The sequence below is a fragment of the Pithys albifrons genome, chromosome 3 (genome assembly GCF_047495875.1).
Source record: "Pithys albifrons albifrons isolate INPA30051 chromosome 3, PitAlb_v1, whole genome shotgun sequence".
Lineage (NCBI taxonomy): Eukaryota > Metazoa > Chordata > Aves > Passeriformes > Thamnophilidae > Pithys > Pithys albifrons.
This window is the reverse complement of record NC_092460.1, coordinates 89386912-89408827: the sequence shown is the minus strand read 5'-3', so window position 1 is coordinate 89408827 and position 21916 is coordinate 89386912. Positions and strand designations below refer to the sequence as shown.

At 39.0% G+C, this 21916-nt stretch overlaps 1 protein-coding gene across 2 annotated transcripts in view; it reads right to left on the bottom strand.

The window, feature by feature from the left end:
• RELN (reelin) overlaps nucleotides 1–21916 on the bottom strand; it is a 281484-nt gene that overhangs the window by 88884 nt on the left and 170684 nt on the right. For both annotated transcript variants that reach the window (XM_071552669.1, XM_071552670.1), the window contains exons 12-20: nucleotides 21725–21876; nucleotides 18614–18726; nucleotides 16835–17043; nucleotides 14201–14329; nucleotides 12963–13072; nucleotides 10205–10271; nucleotides 9027–9260; nucleotides 8187–8348; nucleotides 3560–3796 (exon numbers count right to left, since the gene is read on the bottom strand). In XM_071552669.1, coding sequence (XP_071408770.1) covers nucleotides 3560–3796; nucleotides 8187–8348; nucleotides 9027–9260; nucleotides 10205–10271; nucleotides 12963–13072; nucleotides 14201–14329; nucleotides 16835–17043; nucleotides 18614–18726; nucleotides 21725–21876 — 1413 coding nt within the window. The remainder of the gene's footprint in view (nucleotides 1–3559; nucleotides 3797–8186; nucleotides 8349–9026; nucleotides 9261–10204; nucleotides 10272–12962; nucleotides 13073–14200; nucleotides 14330–16834; nucleotides 17044–18613; nucleotides 18727–21724; nucleotides 21877–21916) is intronic.

Sequence of the window (21916 nt, the reverse complement as noted above, 5' to 3'; positions counted from 1 at the left end):
TTCAGTATTACTCATGTAAAATGAGAAATAAACCCCAAACTCTAACATTTTCTTTCTGGTGGCATTCAGGTCATGATTAAAATATTTTAAGTTTAATATTAATTTTAATTTAATAATTTAGCCACAGGATATTGTATATAGTATATTAAGTAAGCATGGTTAAAAAGTCAAACCAGCCTTTAAAATGGATATTAAAGAAACATAAAAAAGGAAGCTAGTGTTGAGATGAAGACAATCTGTGATACTCAATAAGAAGCTCTTTTAAGGGGAGGAAATCACATTATAGGTTCAGAAAGTCCTTTATCATCCACATATTGTCTCCAGATGAACAGGAGTACCATTAAAGGTGGGGGCTCCACCTTACTTGCCACTTATTTGCTCTCCAGATCTCTCATGAAGATGGTTAGGGGTATGCTCTTCTCCTACAATACCAGATATTTTCTTTGTTCTGGGAGCCACACAGCTGGAATACGTTTCCAGATTTTGCAAAAGATGAAGTAATGTCCCTGGCGTAACAGTAATTAACTAAAAAATCTTCAGAAATGAGAATACAGAGGCTTCATTTTTGTATAAATATGTTGCTGTGAGTTGGTTTCTGGCACGTATATAATTAGACCTGCAGAGGCACAGGAACACAATACCCATAGGTGCCCTCAGAACAATCGCTCTCCCTCCAAGCACTGCCAACTAATTGGTACTTCTGGGAATGGTATCACAGTCAATGTCAGCCAACCTGCATTGCTCCAAACTGCTCTGAGATCCCCAGAGTTGCCACATTTTCAAGGCCAGTACTTTTAGGAATACTGAGACGCCACTCAGATGCTTGTTTTGTAAAGCTGCATTGACCGAAAATATTGACATGTTAGCCAAATGCTTGCACCAGCCTGAGCTTTGCTTCCATCAAAGGCAAGAGATATTTCTGTCTTTTTGTATTGTATCATACCTACTATGCTAAATAATTCCTAAATTTATTAATGTAATTAAGTTGATTACCTGAAAGAAATTTTCTGCATATTACAGAGTAACAATTGATCTAAAAGACAGAACATTTTCAACACAGGTAAACTATCAAGCTGATGTAGGACCGCTGTATTACATTGCTCCAAAAAGATAGTTCATGATGTGGCAGATTTACAGTCCTCCCCCAGGCTTCTCCAGGGACAGTGGGACCTCTATCGTTCACTACACGGAGTTAAATCATGATGTCGTAATCTGACTGAAGACAGTTTATTTGTATAAAGCTAATTTATTTGTGTCCAGATGAATATATGTGTGTGTGTGTGTATATATACATACACACATATACATGTATGTATTGTTAGCATCCTTATCAATACTTAAATGCATTTCAGCAAGTGTCTGTAAATAGTCTGTAACACTCCAGAGGCATTTGGTTCAAAACCTTGCTGGAATATGAGCATTTTGGAGAAGTGATGAATTAATGTACATCATCAAACACTTCATTCTGTGTTCTGGAGTCCCTTCAGTATAATGAATACACTTGCTGTAATAAGGTCTAAGATTGAATCTGAAACAAGTGTTGATGATGACAATCCAATGAAGTGACTGTTCCAGACACAGACCATTAAAAGCACTCAAAAATCACCTTTGCTCAAAGCATATGTGTATCAACAATCCTCTCTTTTTAAAATTAAGCCAGATACAGGAAAGAACACCTGCCTCTTAAAAAATAAACCAAAAATGCCCCTCCAATTTTAAGGATAAATGTTTCAGGTTTGCAGATTCTGAAGCAGAAATGGGGACCTGACAGACAATTAAAGACAATTCAATGAAAATGGGCCTGGGGATGACACCCTGCAAAATGATTTATAGCATATTTCCCATAGTTGGACTAATGAAAATGCTGTTGTCAGACTTTTCTCAAGAGGATGGTGTCAGTGCTGCTACTGCATACTCTGCTCATAGAAACTCATGAGTTAGAAAATGAGAACCAAATGGACTCACAGCTGGGAAAAGCCAACAATAATTAATTTAACTAGCAACCATTTGTAGAGACTTTGTGTAAGTTTAAAAATTTCCCTTGAGAGAAACAAGGTCAGTGAAGGATAGAGTTCATGTCTTCCAGTGATAGTGAAAAATACTTATATATAAATAGTGAGGAAATACTGCAAAGGCTTTGATTCTTTATTTGATGCCTGGAAAGTGCAACATTTCTATTCTGACTGAGCACTACAAATCTTAGTCAATATACAAGATGGAGAATTTAGCTTAGCATTTATTATTTTGATTCTGATTTAGATTCATAGGAGGAAAACAGAGTAACCTCTGCTATCTTAAACAACCTACCCTTCTCCCCAAGATAAGTTGGTCTTAAAAGAAGAGAGGGAAAACAATGTCATTAAAGGGCTTTCAATTCCAACTCTTTGATGAGGAAGATGCAAAGAGTTTGAGCCCTAACATGTTGTTTCATTTTAATGAGCAGTGAGTACCTTCCTTGTCCTTATTAAAGTGGTTAATGGCGCTTCTACTGCCTCATTATCAGCACTAGAACACATTCGATATTGTTCCTACTGCTAAGCCAACTCCTTTTAGTTTGACAGATGATCAGAAAGTCAAATCAGATTGCTCAGAGATACTTGTTAATAAAATTCCAACAGTGTTTCTCTGAGTGTCCACGGGGACACTAAAACAATTTATATTTTCTTGAGGTTTTCTATAATTACTGTGATTGTACTTTCTCCAAAGAAATGTATCTGTGCCAATTAAAACTACACTGGGTTTATAGGTTGATCAAACTAGCATGAAACTGTTATTTTGTTTTAATCACAACACAGATTTTTAAACTGAGCTTCCCTTGTATTAATTCCAATTGTTACACTTGTGTGCTCCAGAATTTTATTTTTGTGAAGCATGTTAATGTTGTATGGAAAATGCTTATTTTTATTCAATACGAGCAGACTTTTTTCCTTTGTTTTGCACTTCTTTTGCTTTTCTTGCCTTTATTTTCTTTGGGGCAGGTGATGTTTTCTTTCTTTTGTTTCTAAATACACAGCACATTCTAGGCCTAACTGCAATATGTCATAATGCTGATCACAGTGTAAATGACTAAAAGGATATAATACCAGACAAATACAAATGGCTAATGTTATTCTACCCACAGCCTGCTGCTTTTCCTATCTGTATTGTAATCTAATGGCTACATACACAGATCTGAACATCACTTAGAAAATATTGAGAGTCTGCACTTAACAGATTATTTCATTACCTGCTTACTCATATTAACCTGACTGGATTTTAAGTGAAGATTATGAAAAACTTCTAATTTCTGTTTCTATTAAGACATTCTTTAAATATTTTATGGGGAAAGAATGCTACATTCAATGTTCCCATCAAACATAAGTCTCTGTGCACTGGGGTGTAAACACTTACTGCTAATTGCAATTAAATTAGCAACCTTATTTTTGTCCATAATGTGAGGATGCGAAACAATTACTCTGAAGAGCTACCAGATAGACTCATTTGCAAGTCACTTGATCCCTAAGAGGATGAATAGACAAGGAAAACAAAAGTAGAACAGAAAAGAATACGTGTTTCTCACCAAAGAGTCCAGTCGTGTCCACAGTGGGGCTGAACATTTCCCAGGTAGAATCCCAGAGACTGTGTGACTTCAACGAGGTTGGTGAAGTCTAGACTGATGCTGTTGAAAAGCACAGAGGTCATGATGATTTCATCGATTGCCCACACATCTTCGCCTTGAGAGGAGTGATATGGTTGCCACCATCTGAACTGAATGCCTATCTGTCTTGCATCTTCAGGCAGCTCCACTGAAATTATTCTGGAAAACAAAATTATTATTGACAGATTTGCTGTTTATAATAATTTCATGGGGTTGTATTTTATGGTAATTTTTTCTTACTGACCCTAAAAATCATGGGTTAGATTCAGCCCATAAACACTCTAGCATCTACTGGTATAGCTGCTACCACTGACATGGACAGGGGAATTGTTAGTTCTCTTGGAAATCAATGTACTTACTGAAAAATAGTGTTCAAAAGCCACCAAAATTAATTTCTACTGATTTTTAAAATTTTTCTGCTACTGTGGAGCTCTCTGTAAACTTAAAGGTACAAATTAGCAAAGGAATGATCAGCTGATGAGGACTTAATAATTCCAGCTCCACTTTCTCAGACTCAGTGGCTTTTCTCCTGATCTGAAGACAGAATCATAGAATCATCTGGGTTGGAAGAGACCTCTGAGATCATTAAGTCCGACCCTTGATCCAACACCACTGTGACTATTAGATCATGGCACTCAGTGCCACGTCCAGTCTCATCTTAAAAACCTCCAGGGACGGAGAATCCACCACCTCTCTGGGCAGGCCACTCCAACGCCTGAATACTCTCTCCAACCTAAACCTCCCCTCGCAGAGCTTAAGCCTGTGCATCTCCTAAACATCTGCGCTGGTTCCTGTGCAGCATTGACATCCCACCCACAGTGCTCTTGTCCTATAAGAACCTATGCCTGTGAATTGCTACGTTCAAATGGAAAAGGTAATCTTGTCAGATAGTGTGATTATGTATAGCCTTTTATGGCAGACATGTGTCTTGTAGCTGCATAGAGATGCAACTGGAGGTGAGCCCCAGGTGCTTCTGGTACACAAGGTCATTTGATTTGTCATGGCAGCTATGTCAACAAACCTAGCATTGACAAACTGCAAAGAAAATGAAGAGTAATATCTAATTTCCAGGAGCAATTATCATACACTGCAGCAGGGAGCATGCATTAATTGCCACAGCAATGACACCTTCTTGAAAGCTCCATAAATCACTAGGACTTTGGTACCCCACACAGCCATGTCAAGACACTGAGACAGAGTGGCAACAGGGACATTTGTCTCCATTGGGCTACAATTACTTGTTGGCAAAAGGGTTTTTGGCAAGCTCATCATATAGCTTATATTTTTCTCTCCCTCTTAGAGGAAATGTGGATAAAATGATAAATCAGGTAAACCAGAAGCATCGTTTTACTTTAGCATGAAATTTTGTTCAGACTTAAGGCTTTATAAGCTTCCTGTTATAATGTTTTATTCTCTGCACATGAAAGACTCTTGTGCCTACAGTGCTCTTAGTGCAAAACCACACTCTTAAAAATGACTTACTACACAAGAGTAAACTTACAATACTGTTGTTTAATGTCACAATAATTTTAAGGTAGAATATGTTACTCCATTAACCAGAAAAACATCAAACAGCTTGGCTAAATGGGAAGTGCTCAGAAAGTCCTGAAAGTTTCTAGGAGCTTTCTGCCATCCCTAGGCTGGGGAGAGCAGTGTTTAGAGACAACCAGAGGTGACAGCTGCTGTGTCCCTGTGGCATGGGAACAGCGCTGTACACACTTTATGTGTGGTGGATACATTTCCTTTACACTCAAACGTGCTTGAATGACTTCATACCTTTCTAAGAGAAAGACCAAGCCCCATTGCTCTCTGACACATGAATAAACTAAAAGGACTTCTTTTCTACCAAGGTTTCCCTAATAAGAAGCAACTTGATGAACTTTTGGGTTAATTTTTTAAAGGCACAAATGACACTAAGTTGCTACTGATGCTAGAGGGAACCAATGATTTTGTCTGCCATGTGAGCCTGAGGAGAGCTGGTACCCTGGCTTGGAGAAGCACTGTGTCCAGTGGGCACTGTGAAGCACTTGGCAATTGTGTGAGCTAATGCTCTGCTATAATCCTGGGCATATTTCTCTGCTCCTCTGATGCCTGCACCTCAGGTGGCTGCCTCTGATGCCTGCATCTTCCCTTTCTCCCTTAACTCTCATAAGCTCACCCACGTGGACACTAATTCTCACTGACAGTAATATACAGAAAATCCTAAATCATGACATACAGCACTGATAAATGTATCAGGTGTTAAAATATTTAACACATGTTAAAATAAATTTCTCATCCCAGGGGATTAAGCTAATGCAATTTAAAAATGTAGGTGTAAACCACTGTGTATGGCACATATGTTAGTATGCAGAGCCAGACTTCATCTGCAGTTGTAACTTCTGTCTGGCTTTGATTTGTTGGAGATAGATGGAGAGGGAGGGGGATTCCTGCTAATGACTTTTCTGCTGCAGAGAAGAAAAGTGTTCCTACTAACATTACCAGCCACTATTAGTTTTCTTAAAAACCAGCTGGGAGACCTTTGCTCTGATCTCATTCTTTCAAGCTATGCGCATACCTAATATTGAAAAGCCACCACTGTTCTTCTCAGAAGAAAAATGCAGCTGTCAAATGTTAGCAGATTAAATGCACCTTTTCAGTGGAACACTAAATGTATAATTATTTTTGTATGACTGAAGATTAATTAAATTCCTGGATACAGACTGATTGCCAAACTTTGCAACAGTCCATCTATGTTATTAAAAATGCTGATATTTTCAGACAATATAAAAGGTGAAGCTTGCTTCATGTTCTGCATCGTAATTATTGCCAGCATTATCTTCAGGTTTATATGTTTGTCATTTTCTATCTACCCAGAGTGGACTATAGATCTATCCCATGGTAAAACCTTTCTGACCTGTGTATGTTGTACTTAGCTCTTTGCCCTGTCAGAACAATGGAAACTGTATTTCATAGCTAACCTCAAAAAACAAAAAAAGTCTGTGGCAACTATATAATTTATTACATTTATATCTTAAATTTCATTCAAATCGGTCGCCAGAATGTGTATTTTCCTTTTTATTATAAAAATTTCATAGTGCTATATATTAAAAACCTTTAGGGAAATATAATTTCTACAGATGCCATCTTAAATCTAAGAATTAGGAACAGGCCCATATAAAATATATATGCAATTATAATAAAGGAAGGCTTTTTTTATTTAAGAAGACTGGTAAGTGTTCCTGTTTGTAGCATCTTCCCTTTGGAAACATTTAAAACTTCAGAAATTAACATATACAATATACTTTTACCAAATACAGTCACTCCTGTCAGATTTTTGAATATTTCTTATAGCTCCCAGGAAATATTTTTAATTTTACAAGTCTTTTTTTCCATCAGAATATTCTTAATCACACTTTGTAAATTGCAATTTTGTACTAAGTTATTGACAAGATGTGAAAATTAATTTTTTTTTTAAGAGCACTGATCTGAGCTCAATAAATATAAATAATGAAAGTTATAAGTAATTAAAGTGACTTGCAGGCTATTTACAGTCTCATTCCTGGAGCTGACTCAGGTGTTTTCCTTGAATTTGATGGAGAGGTAGAGAAGACATGGGGCAATACCCAGGTCAAAGCCACCCTTGGCCAGTAGTGGACTTACTGGAATGAGTGTGTGATGCCACTGTTAGTTCTGCCTCTCCTGTGCCCCCTTGCAGAGCATCAGCTTTAATGAGAAGACCCCGTGAAGGTGGATGCTGCCAGATTTGAGTGGGTTTACACAAATCCAGCAGAGATGGTTCCGAGTTTTTGGTGCAGGTGCACTCCTGGAGACTTCTGATTTTGCACTGCTGTTTTGAATTGCTCTGTTAAAATTGGTGGATGGTCTCACAACTGTACCAGTAAAGAACATCTCTAAATACATGAGACACATTCCTCTCTAATCTGACATCAAACATAGGTGCTGCTAGATGAGATGAGCTCTTTAACTTCTTTTTGATTTGTGCCATTCTCAGGCACAGTCCCCAGCAGGTCCTCCCAGGGCGCTGAGCCCAACCCACAGGCACAGCCATGAGGTCGTGCAGTCACCTTCCTAACGGAACAGGTGCAGTATCCCTGACAACCTGCAGAAACCTCATGGTCAGATTTGGCCTCAGCTGTCCTGTGCTGCCTGCAAACTCCTAATCCCAGATGATGGTGTAGTGAAGGTGTCTATGGCTTCAAAGCTACAAATAATTTATGTTAATTTTTCTTTACAAGTGGCTGCTTCCATGGGAAAAGACATTCTCCTATTTCCCATGAATACATTTCTGTCCTTCATCCTGCAATGCCTCGGCTTGTTCTGTCCAGTCACCTGAGACCTGAATGCCATGAAATCCATGCATTCATTTATATAGAATGGCAAAATGGGTCTAGAACAGCTGCAAAATTTTAAGGAAAAGTGGTGAGTTTCAGTGTGAATAAAAACTCTTAACTCCACTCACTCTTGCACCGTGTACTCAGTCTACACATCACAGTGACTACCAGCATAACTGCATGGATAACACACCTCATAATATTTCTGCACATACCTTGGCTCATGGTAGTTGAGATAAGAGTAGTGTTCCAGTAGTTTCCAGGTAATCCCATTGTCATAGGAGTAGTGCAGCAGCACTCCTTCCCCTGGCTGGTCGGGTGCTTTGCAGGTACTCAGCACTGACTTGCTGCCCAGGCGTAGTGTGAACTGCAGGAACCTGGATCAGAACGACATAAATATGTGTGGCCTATGATTTGCATAATGTTTTTTTGCTGTTTCAGGAGGGGGGTGGGGGGTGGGGGGGGGTGGGGGGAAATTTGTTTGGTTGGATGGTTTGTTTTTGTTCTGGTTTTTGGTTTTTTTTTTCTTCCCCCTAGCCAGGTTGTTTTCAGATCTTCTTAATCTAGGCAAATTTTGATAAATATCAGTTATGGGGTTTTGTATGTGTGATTTGTTTTCATTGTCAAGTAATGCAATGTAGCACGTATAGTTAAAAAAATGCCAATCATTACAGCATTTAATTATTTATTAGGCACTGAAGGGGAGGGAGAGAAAGTGAATGGATCTAATCAGTTGCCACAAGCTGTCAAATAAACACAGCCTATAAATAATTAATTAGCACTTGGCTTTGACACTCAGGTTTGATATTAACATTTCATATTTTCCACCCAAGCTGTATGATAACTTCCCTGCAGTCTGTTTTGGGCTCTGTTATTTACAAAGTAGGAGGGGAAAAGGCAAGGCTATGAAATCACCAATAAAACATGGAACTAGGAGTTTTTTAAAAGCTTTTTCTCCTGCTGGAACAATCAGCTTATTAATAGAGAAGGTTGTAGCTGGAAAGGGAGAGGCTCCCCAATTCCTTTGCCTCACATTACTCCTCCTTCCCTCTCACCTGGACTGGGAGCTGTCCAGGAAGGAGGTGATGAGCTGGCGCCTCCCATCCTTGTTGAAGACCAGGGCCTTGCCGCTGGCCAGGACGCCACAGCCAAAGCTGACCTCAGCCCCGCGGATGGAGTAAAAGCTGTGGTAGGAGGAGAGGCGGGAGCTGGCGAAGCTCTCCGAGATGAACATGGGGAAGGTCTGCGATGCCATCTCACATGCTGGCCCAGAAAAGCCAGGGTCGCACCTGCGGGCAAGCAAGGTTGAAGAGTGTAACTAATGACCCCTCTTTTCCTGTTGTTGGTTGTCAAACCAACACTGTGGCTGCAGCTGCTCATGAGCTGAAGATGCCCACAGGGTCCCTCTCAAACAGGAGGCCCAAGAACATCTTTGAACTTTACTTGGGTAAAGCGTGTAGCCAATGATTTCTTTTAGCTAGTACTTACTTTTCCAATTAAAAAAAGTGGTTATGAACACCCCACCAATCTACACATAGCACAATACAGAAATATTTTTATTCATTTTTGGAACAAAAAACCTGCTAATATAATTTGCAGTTGTTCATATGTAATATGACGAATTTGCTTTTATCTATAGCATGTTAGATGTGATTACAAGAAATTAAGCAACAAAGCAGAATGCCCCATGGGTCACACTCTTGTTAATATCTAAAAGTAGTGACACCACTATTTAGAATATGCTTACTGGTTTCGAGTAAGTACCTTTTTACTTTTTAGGGTAGAACCCTTTTAACATGCCAGACTACCAGAAAAAAGTGGAGTGCTAATCTTCTGTCCTTGAGGTATGTTAGGTTATGGGATATTAGAACTATTAAAAATATGATTCATTCCCAACTTTTAATATAAAAGTGATACAATTCCAAATTGCCTGTAAACCCAGTATAAAGTATGCATCACGGACATATCAGTGTTCTCTGTAGCCCATTTTAAGGTGAACTGGAAGTAAGGTTGTCTACCAAAAAAAATCATAAAAAAAGTATTAAACATATTGCTGTTTAGAAAGATTGATCTTTAGCTCTCCAGTGAGCTTTATGCATTCTGGAGGCTGTGCTAGTTTTATATTTAGTCATCTAAAAAAGCAAGGACTGAAATGAAAATCACTTCAACTTTGACATCACCAAGTGAACTATGTGACCGAAATTGAATACAAGTACTGAATTATAACACTTACTTGCAGCCATTTCTAGTACACTGTCCTCGTCCTGAGCAGAATTTAAGGCAAGATGGACCAATATAAACTGTAGAGAACAGAAATCAGTTAAATGAAAGGTTATGTGATGTCATAAATAGAATATGATGAACACAAGAAAGTACACAGAGCTGATCATATGGTTACTGTATTTATCTTAATCCCACTACCTGGAAAAGGTCTACAAAAGCATAAAATGTGCTTGACTGTGTCAAGGATAACCTGAGATAATTTATTAATTAAAGGGTAATGTCTACCTGAGGCTTGAGACACTAGTATTGTTTTAATTAATGCACCTGGTTTTTCTAAGTCTGTGAATGAGATCAGATTATTTGCTAGGCATTGACCACTTTCTTGCCTTCCCTTCATCTTAGTTTGGAGATGTAATCCAATATATATAGTGGTACCTTCCAACAGCAATCTTGTAGATTTTAAAAATATGTCACTACTTCTCTCCTTGAAATCTACTTATTGGACTTAGAGGAATCAGAACCTGCCCTGATATGTCTTAAGTAACTAATAAATATCATACTCTTTCACTGATTATTTTAAATGGAATAAAACTTCAAATCCTATGTCCTTAAAATACACTAGACTTGTTTTACACTTTTACCTCACTCTCCTCCAATGACTCCTAATAGACAGTGTTTTCTTCTGAAGAATGCATATTACTTGGAGTTATCCACTTGCATTGTGACTTTTGGAAGGAATAGCTACCAATTCTGTGAAAAGCAGTATTTATTTCCTTTCCTAGTTTTATGATGTTGCCCATCACAGCAGCATGTCAGCTCTCCCTGGCAGACACACACTAAATCCCTGTTAGCTAACCCCTGTAACTCCTCATCAGATTTCATGTGATTTCTAGATTTTCTCACCTCTCAGGGTGCAAAAATTCTGTTCTGTCTCTTTGATTTATTTGTGTCGTTTGAGGTCTTTTTGAGGGGGTGGTAAAAGTAGAAGGGTTAGAGATGTAATGATGTCATTCAAAATGAAAAAACTTCATGGAAATTGGCATTTTTCCAGTGTTTCTAAAAGATGGCCAGCTTCCAGATTTCATTTAAAACTTAATTCACATAGGAAACAGTTGTGAAGCTAAAAGTCGGAGTGCTGAATCCTTGAAAATCTTCCTCCCTTCAAGAATTTGAGTGAATTGCCAATTTTATGCGGTTTTCCCTCCAGTACAGTATAAAGCTTGAGCTTCATCATATCTAACAAAGCAGTCATTCAAAACCTCAGAAACATGTTAATCTTTAAGACTTGATTCTTGTATCATGGTTTTGCATCTGAAATTCAGAGCAGGTACTTTTTAGGCAGATGATTGGTAAAACCTTTTTGAGATGCTACACACTGGAGCACGCAGCATCCTTTGGTGGAATCGCATTTTGTTCTACAAGCAAAGGTAATGCAGATAAATGAATTGTCAGTGATCTTGAGAATCATGTTTTGTCCTGTTGTAAAGAGTTTGTATCCTTGGATTGATTTCATCTTCCTCTCATTTTTATGAAAACTCACAGGTGTCTCCAATACATGAAGCCTACATTTTGTTAGGTAGTAACTCATCTTTGCAGGTACTCACAGACATCTTCTTATGTTTACATACCTACATTTTCCCTTAATTTCACTTTCTTTTGGATGTATATCACACCTCTAAAGACAAGCATTAATACTTAATCCAGAATGTCAAGATGATGCTACTTCCCATAAATATGATTTAGAGAACAATTTTCATTGTTTTTAGTGAGAAACTTTCCTTCATGGCATTACCTCATCAGCTTCAAGGATCCTCTTTTCAAAACGAGGCATTAATCTGTTTTAAGAATTCTGTAAAATATAACTATTTACCATTCCCAGCATTCATATCAAACCTTACTGGGAATCACTACAATATTTCACAGGCTATTGTACATCCCTGTAAATCTCTGAATTACATATTTCACACCCTTAGTCAAACAAATTCTGGATGTAGTTTACTTGGTCTCAAATCACTTAAGGGTAGCAAGCAAGCTAAAAAATTTGCACTTTCTCTTAGTTAGCCCTATCAATCATGTTTATTTCTGCATTTCATACATTTTATCCCACGTTCCTAAATACTCTTTCTGTCATTTAAAGTATTTCCTTTTAATTCTGGTCCTGGTTATCCCATGCATTGTTTTACAAATATACAGGTCATTATAAGGTCCTCCCAGTTCTTTACAATTTCTAAAAAAATGGTATTTGGAAAATAATTTCCTAAAGAAGAATAGTTCCCTGAAGCAGATGGTACTTTCCCTCAAAGATACTGTAAACAGTGTAAAAGTTTTGCCAGTGTTTTGGTAGCAGCATTGCTTGAAGATGGTCTTATATGTCCAGAAGGAAAAATACGTCTCAAGTGCTGTACCTGCTGCTAAGGCTGGTGCAGTACATGTCCTTAATAGCCAGTGTAGTATCTATTTATGTAATTAGGGCTAAGCAGACAGAGGAAATGTTGTATTAAGCCCTTGCCACCAGTATTTTTTTCTAGAAAGCATGCAATTGAAAGGGAAAAAATAAGAAAGAAAGATAAGCTACTAGGCTATTGTCTTTTCAAACAGAATTTCCCTCTAGCTTCAAACACACCTGTTACCAAGTGCAGATAAGTAGAAAAGGAATTTAACAAACTGTAAATTCATTCACTCATGGATCGTGGAAAATACATTTACTTAGAGGAGCATATAAAAATTTACTCTTCTGACGTGTCATGATCATGGATAAGAATACTAACTATTATCGATTGCCCACATATTTCCAAGGATTGGTCCTGTTTGTCTCCATCGAATCCTGGTGTCACTTGTTAATGCAGCATTGGGAAGAGGAATAGTTATTCGGTTCCACCTGAAACACATATAACAGAGGCTCCAGCATTTCACACTGACAGTTATTAAGCAACTGTATATTTTGCAGATATGTTTATATGTACTGGAAGCTTTGTGAGAAATTTTAACTTTGAAATCGGTTCAAATGAAGCATGAATTTACAGCAGCTTTAGAAAATACAAATAAAAAAGAAGAACATGCCCCATGATATTTTCATACAACATATGAACATTAATTATTATCTTCTAAAACCCAGCCATTTTTTCCCAGTTGGAATGCATGAAGTCAGCAAAGACCTTAATCTCTTGTGCTGTAGTCACTTCTCCTTCACAATCAATATCTCCTATTGTGAACATTTCAGTGTTACTGGACTCTGTCTGGTGGAAACCCTCAGCTGGAGAGAAGAGTGGTGCAGAGGATTTGGCCTGCTGTGCTCTGGGCCATCATTATCCATGGGGGCTACACCTCCTACCCCCACCAGGGGTAATGGTTCCTATGAAAACTGTACAGGAGTGGTGGGGACGTGTCATCAGATCACAGCAATGCTTCAACTACACTTTCTTCTCATAGTCACCCCTGCTGCTCTGAAGTGTCTGTGAAGTTGGGATACAGAGGGATAGACATGGATTCTGTGCTGTGCAGCAAGATGCCACAGTGCATTTTTCAGTGACAACAGTACAGAAAGACTTAATACTGAGAAGGGCTGATATAAGAAAGGGACACTAACAACCACCCCTACCTGCAGACAGAGGATGTGATTTACTGTAACCCCATGCTGTGATTCCAAGTGAGTAAAGGTGTCTGAGCATGTAAATACGGCTTTGACTGATGTTTCCTCTGAGTAGAAAGAAAACTTTCGTGGCTTTGACAAGGTAAAACTTTTCTTCTCATTACCAATATGCTGCCTAGGGGTGGGGTTTTTTGTAATTTATCTTCAGCATCAAAAAAATAATATACCACAAAAGCAACCCCATACATTTCAAATTTCATTACTGGGCAGCCAGGGAGTCCAGAACACTCCCTCCTTTCTGTCCTAAACTAGTCAAAATGAAAGATGACACAGAGCTGTGAGCTTTTCTGCTTTCTTCTGTCACCTATAATTCACTTCTCTAATCTTGCATTTCAGTTGTGCAGAGAACACTCTCACCCGCTGTAATTTTCAGAGGCGTAGATGGTGCTGTGGGGGAGGTGAGGCCCAGCACAGATCTCAGGCAAACACTCAGTGTGGAGCAGGGACCAAGAGCGACCATGGTTGGTTGAAAACTCCAAGCTGACACTGGTAACATATTGAAGGAAAAAAAAGGAGAAAGACACCATGAGGCTGCCTGGCATAGATCTCGATGTAGCAGTACCAACACCAAGAAATCACCCAATGAGGTACTCCTAATAACTGATTAGGAAACATGAAATAATTTTAATCAGACTTTGAATGCAAAAAATCCTGAAAATACAAACACAAAACCAATGGTGAGTGTTTAAAGACCCAAAGTGTAGCCTATAGACTGAGGATTGTCTGAACACAGTCGCTGTTTGGCCACCATCTAACCAGTGTTTTTATGCTGCTGCTGCTGTTAAATGAGCTGACTTTACTTCTGTATTACAGATTGAAATGGTTTCGAATACGAGGGGAAAACTTGGATTAATCAGAGCTAGACAGCATCACGTGAGCACAGGACACTTACAAGGGCAGCTGCTAACCATTACACCTGCAGAAGGTGGCAAAAGACCACTAGCTATTCATGCACCAGATGGCTCTTTCCTGGTTTAAAAAACCCTGAACTTTGTTTACAGCCTACAAGTATAAGGAAATCCTTAGATGCCTTACATTCTGAAGACCTTGAAAAAGTAATATAGAAAGTTGTTGATTTATTACAGTTTTAGTATTTTACTAAATTACTCTTGTAATTTCCTCCATATAATTAGCTGGTAATATTCTGTTTTATTTTAAGTAATGTGAGTGTAACATTATAAAATTCATAATTCATCTCCTCAATATTAAATTATTGGATTCTGACTTTTTCTTTTTATGGTAATTTGCTGACAATATTACTTTATTTAAATGTACCATCACTGTGATATTACAAGTGTGTATTAACACAGTTTATGGAGGTTTTGACTAATTTATTTCAGATTTTACTGTAGTGATACCTTGGAGGGTCATATTTACTGCATGTATTCAGAGTCTCTCACATTTGCAGTAATGAAAGCTTTATGAATAATGCCGCAGACCAGGAGATATGAAATGCTGCAGTATTTTGGCAATACAGTGAGGGAAAATGGCAACCTAGTACTTCCTTTGTTAAGATGGAGCTCACTTCTCCTTCAGAAATAGTTTAATGAAGGAAAAATATTAATCTTTTGAAGTATATACCAATCTCCATCAGATAACCGACTAAGACAGAGACTTTACGTAACATGTTTACTGGCCAGGAGTGTTTACAGGCAAAGTTTTCACATGTAGGAAAATATTGCTGCCTTCCCTTCCTATCAAATATAAGTGCAATGCTTTGATTTTTGCTGCTCCTTGAATTCCACTACCCTGCATGGAAGCTGGAACTGTCAGTGCTAATGCAGCTCCTTCCAGCTGGAAGTAGATGCCATGAGACATGAATGTGAAAGCACTTACAGTCTCTTATGTTAAACTTTCAACTCTAGAAAATATAAAGCAACTGAATCTTCATAAAATATCAAGACAAATATTCTTACATGTACATAAGGAAAGCAGGAAAGAGGAACAGTGTGCAGTTTGGTTTTGGGTCCCCTATTTGAAGAGGGCTATTATGAAACTGCAAAGGAGGAGAAGAGGAGGAACAAGATGTCCATGGCCTTGAGCACCAAGCTAGGATGAGCTGAGGAGCTTGTTTGCTCAGCCAGGTGAGGAGGGGTGAGTTACAGCATCCTGTGAGTGTGCAGAGAGAACTCACAAGGAAACCAGAGTCCAACTCTCCTCAGTCCTGTCTGACAGAGCAGGAAGGACAATGGCCACACAGACATGGTTTCAGAATTTTAGAGTGGACATTAAGAAACACTTTTTCACTTGAGCAGGTCATTCAGAGAGGTAGCAGAGTATCTATCCATGGAGATTTTCAAGTCATGGATAGACAAAGCCATGTCTGACCTATGCCAGTAACAATCCCACCTGCAGCAGCAGGTTTCACTGGATAACTTGTGAAGGTCCCTTCCAACAAACATTTTGATGATTCCACAAAACATGGAGCTGCAAATTACTTACTCCCGTCTTTCCCTTTCCCTCTCACTTAACTCCACGGAAAAAATGTCACAGAATGTCCTAAAGAAGTGAAGCCAAAAATATTCTGTGGCCAGTCTACAGACAGTGAGCTGCTCACAATGATGATCATTAAGATGTGGGCCATTTATTACCAGTCTTACAGGAATTAGATAGGCTTGTGGCACCTGAGAGGTCATCAGGGTGGGTTTCTGCTGCTGCCTTTAATATTTTCCCCCTTACACAGTATTAAGAGGTAAATCTCATTTCCATTAGAAACTGAAGAAAAAGTCACACTGAATACAAGAGCGTATTTCAGAACAGTGGACTAGTTTTGACCTGGAAAGCTATTTAATAGACTTCTCATTGCAGATGAGATCTATAAATCTGGGCCTGTGGAGATCAGGAGAAACATTAGCTTTTGAACAGTTTATATTTGTCATTTTTAATGGGATCTCTTCTTACTAAAAAATATTTTCAAATCCCCAGATAGATCTTATAAACCAAATTATACTGGAAAGTTGATGATCAAAAGAATGACCTCATCAGTTGTACCTGTTACCAGGTTGATAAGTTCCACAACCCAAGTTGATGGAAAACTGGATCATGTGAGTCACTGCAGAAGGAAGCACCGGAAGGACATGGAAGTAATCCACAGCCCAGACATTCCTGTTGTGGCCCTGGTGACTTTTTTGCTTCAGGCAAAACTTGGTTGCAGGAGTCTGCAGGTCCGGACTAATGACAACAGAAACCAAAGATGGAACCTTTAAAAGAAATTAAATGAAGCTTAAATAAATTTTAAAAGGTCATAAAGTACCATTTAAAATAAAAATGCATCTCCAATTATGCTGAACCAAACATGTGCTATTCTCTCTCCTTGCTTCATTTTAATTTTTTTATCCACTTTTTTCCACACAAGATCCCAACTAAAATAACTTGCTATTATTTGCAGACATATTAACACGCTTGATACCATTGCTACTTGACACCTTAAAGGGGGATCAGATTGTTTGGTTGTAAAGACACAGTAGAAAATACTGTCTTTTCTGTGTTCTGAAAATGGTAGTTTATGTTGTCAACTTCAGTTGGTAAAGGAATATGATGTTTGTCCTGGAGCCTTACAGCTCACAGAAGCAAATGCAGGGTAGTGGCATATCTAGTCTGAATACGTGAGAATGGAGTAGCAGCACGAGTTCACAGGCATGTGTGGGGAGGATGTTGCTGAAATATATGAAAGCACTGCTTTACAAAGCTTAGCCTTTTGTCCTAAAGCAATGTAATTAGAACTTTATTATGTCAAAAGAGGATGTCAACTTTAAAACTGCTTGTTTTAAAAAAACCCCTCCACAATGAATGCAGTGTAATTTCAGATCCTATCTCTCCTCAAGTTCCTCAATTATTTTTTTATTATTTTACAATTACAGTTTCCTTGGTTTATAAAAGTTCTGCCCTGTCTTTCACTCAGAAGCAGGCAAGGAGAAAAGCCACACACAATGAAACAATTCAAGTGACTCAACCAAACTCAGGCCAAACCCCACTGTAAACATTTGATTTCTGAATGCTAAAGTTACAGAGAAAATGCACACAGACCTGTGCTTGAAATCAAGTGCATCTTTACTAACAAATTTCCCTCACATTATGTAAGCATATTGCATTTCAAGCTCTAGTTTGAATGGGTACATGTATTAAATTTTGCTGTCTGTTTTACAGCAGCAGAACAGAGACCTCAGAGCTGAGTTACTTAGGGCAGACATGATCTAAGTGCTTCCTTATCCTAGACAGGAAGGATCCTGAGAGCAAGTTCAAGGTCTTTATTGTCCTGCCTCAGGGTGGTGGACGTGGTTGGAAGGCAGCTGCACTACTGGCAGAGGAGATGCTGCCTGTGCAGTGTCAGCAACTGCCTCCCATGGCAGAGTCCGTGCCCACATCACTGCTGAGACTCTCCCAGCCTCTGATTCCACCATGACTGACCCTCTCGGGATATGGCTCCTGAGTAACAAACAGCCTGGCAGGAGCTTGAGTAATTATTGAGCATTACAGGAGTAATTATTTATGAGGAGATCTTATCACTGAAGTTCTCAGCTGATAACTGACAACTTTTGCTCACTGCCTGTGAGTCCAGCCCCAGCCAACACTGCCATCTTGCCTGGGGCTGGAGTAGCCAGCAATAACTGCAGAGCTGTGCTGCAAAGGCACCTGATTGCTCCCAGATCTGCACACAACTGATGGGATTGGGAAGGTCATGTTTAAGTGTAGCTGTGGAATTCAACATACAATACTGAAAAGAGAATGATCTATCCATCCCACCCACCTGCTTCATTTATGATTATTTACCTTGTAAGCAGCATAGGTCAGGGTATCAAGAGGTATGTGTTCCCTCCTGCCTTCAATCTTGGCATAAAGTATGACATCATTTTCGTGGGATTCTCCAGAATCACAAGTTCCCCCTGTACAACATACATTTGAGTGAGAAAAAAAAAATTAGTTGAAGCTCTTCTTATTGGAACTTAGAATCATATTATGCAGCTATAATTATGAAAATAATTACAATCAGATGCTATTTAACTTGGGATCTGAAACAAAAGAACACCAGCCCTAAAGACACATTGTATAGGAATTATTTGATCAGATACACCATGCCAGAGATCAAGGGGGTTGACAGTTATGAAAACCTCAAGTACCTCCTTTAATCAGCTTATCAAAAAATTTAATAGAAAATGCTGTGCCCAAAGCGATACTTCTATCTGTGTGCTTTGAATCCTATTTACATAGAAATGCTTTGCTTTTGAGTCCTAAACAGTAAACTGTTATTTAGTATTCACACCTCATGCAGTCACACACATGGTATGTTACAATCTCTTAAGTACTTCTCAGCTGATAGTTTGGCTGCTGAGAGCTTGTTCTAAGTGGGAAATGAGGAAGACTGCTGTTCACCTTGTTTGCTGTGCTGCTCCTTTTACTGTCTAGACCGTATCCTAAAAGGGATGGATGGATGGGTGGATGGATGGATGGATGGATGGATGGATGGATGGATGGATGGATGGAGTCTATTGTACCACACAAAATATGAGTAGCATTCTTGTCTCACTGGAATAGGGTGGCATTTGAAATATCTTCATTGCAGTAGAACCCAAAACACTGATTAACCTTCTCTGAAAGAATGGATTTATTGACAAATGCAAGAATTTAGTTCTGCATTACAGTTACAAGATGGGGATCATCACACCAATTTGTTGTTCTGGAAAAGAAATTTAAAAAAAAAGTTTCTGTATTTGAAACAGGAAACAATTTACTTGTACATTATGGGTGCACAGGTAAAAAAAAAATCAAAAATAAAAAGAAACCCAAAACAGGATGAGGAAGCTTCTTTGAAAAGTCTGCAAAGTAGAAAGCTTGTGTATATCAGAACACTTTCTCCACTTTTTTTCACTATAGACAGCGAGTTCTTGTAATGGACTAGGTAGAGCAGTCCAGAGAACTAGATAAGATGTGCCTCTTTGACGTGTTTTATACTGTAATAAGGATCATCCATGTGTCCTTTCAAATCTTCTCCTTGACTGACTGTTTAAACTATTATTTATTTAATTTAAAAATACACACAGAATACATTTTTCAAACAATATCCCACTATCCTCTGTGCCTGCATCTGCTGACAACTTCTAAGTTCAGAAGGTTGGCAAAATTTCTTTCCTGTTTCTCTTGCAGGTGTTGTAATGCTTGGAAGAACTGGGGAAAAGCATCCTCTTTTTCCTGTGCTTTTTTTCATAATTCATGTAACACAGAGGAGATGTGCAACAATTTAGGACAACAACATGAGGCCTTTCCCTCATTAAATAAAGTGTGGTTTTTCTTGTTGATACAGAGGGTTGCTTGTGGAGGTCACAAGTTTATTCTCTGCTTCCTCCTTTATTATTCTATTATTCTCTTTTGAGCAAAAATCCTCACCTCCTCTAAAGATGGTGTTGAGAGAATAACCTCATGCAATTTCCTTTATGTGCAAAATAAAAGTTCTGGAAAAACACTGTGAGTGTTAACTACCATGTTATGGGGACTTTGGTCTGTTGCAACACCAAACCACTGATATTGCACTGACAATAGCAGGGAGGGGGAGCAACAGGAAAGGTTGTTTTTTGGCTGCTTTCTTAGCCCTGGCAAATGACTGAGGTTGCTCTTTGCCCCACCATGGGACGTCCACAGATGATGCTAACACCACATCAGTGCTTCCCATGAGAGATGCCATATGTAGGTCATACCTTCTCCAAGACTGTAGCACACTCTGTGTGAATCTCAGCACATGAGCAGAGGAAATTGTTTATGAATGGAGTAAGAGCTTTTGAGCAGGAACTGTTCTGTGGGTTCAACTAGATGAGGCTGTCCCAACTCTGTGCTACTCATATCTTATCCTCAGGTGCAACTCTGACTGATGGATTAACAGCAGGGTCTACATGGATATGACTGCAGGAGGCTATGACAGGTACCCAGGTACCTATAAAACCTCTAAGGTGTGGTAAGGATGACAAAGATATGATCATGTCTTCTAATGACGGATTAAGGGGCTCTGAGTGAAATTAGAATATACAAGACAAGAAGATGGTTCTTCACATGAGAATTATTAAACTATGGAGTTCTGGGCATAACAGGCAGCTTCAGTTGATTAACACTAGTACCAAGGATCATTTTAGACACCATGGAGGGGCCTGGCTCACCTACCTGCCATTACAGCAGGGCTGTGACTCTCCCTGAAGTCCTGGGTCACAACTACCAGCCTTGTGCTAATGCCTCAGACATGCTTAGCTAGCTCAAGTGGCAACAATAACCTGTGCTTGTATGATAAATCCTGCCTGAGGACTGAACAAGAGTGAACCTGGGTCCATGCATGCATCAGGTGCTAAAGAAGCCTTTGTGGCAATGGATATGCACAGTCTGAGTGTAGGGAGCTGCTCAGCTGGCCCAGCACAGCTGTCTCACTGTGAGCTTTTTCCACCAATGGCACTGACCACAACTCCTCTAACTATAAAGGAAGTTTAGACGCTGATCTTACATGCACATACCTTCATGTAACTTCCATATTAAACTGCCTTAACTTGGAGCTAAATGTTTATCTCAGCCAAAAAATGGCTGGATAAATCCATGAAAGAAAAGACCACCAAGGGCTATTAAACCCAGAGTATCCTGTGTGGATCAACAGGGTTTTCATCTACAAGTCAGTGTCATCTGAAAGAATAGTTCTGGGAGGCCAATTTATGTTCTCAGCTTGTCTGTCCACCTGTATGGGCATACAGAAGGGTGGACTCTCATCTGAACAACAGTGTTCCATCCTCATGGCCATCACAGTCACAAATCAGAGCTATCCTCTTTGAAGAAGTATTTAAAATAGTTAAATGCACACAGCACAATTTAAATCTCACATGCTTCAGATGTATTACATTAGGAATTTATACTCACCCATACTGAAATAAAATCTCAAGTTCCCATAACCTGTAGTGTCCATGTATGGAGTACATATTTTTCTTTCTCCATCTCTGAGAAACACCATAGCTGAGCCAGATTCCAGTGTCCCACATTCAGTACCAATGACGGCTCCAAATATGTCCCACCTGCAGAGGTCAACAATAAGTGCAGCAGCATGTTACTGAT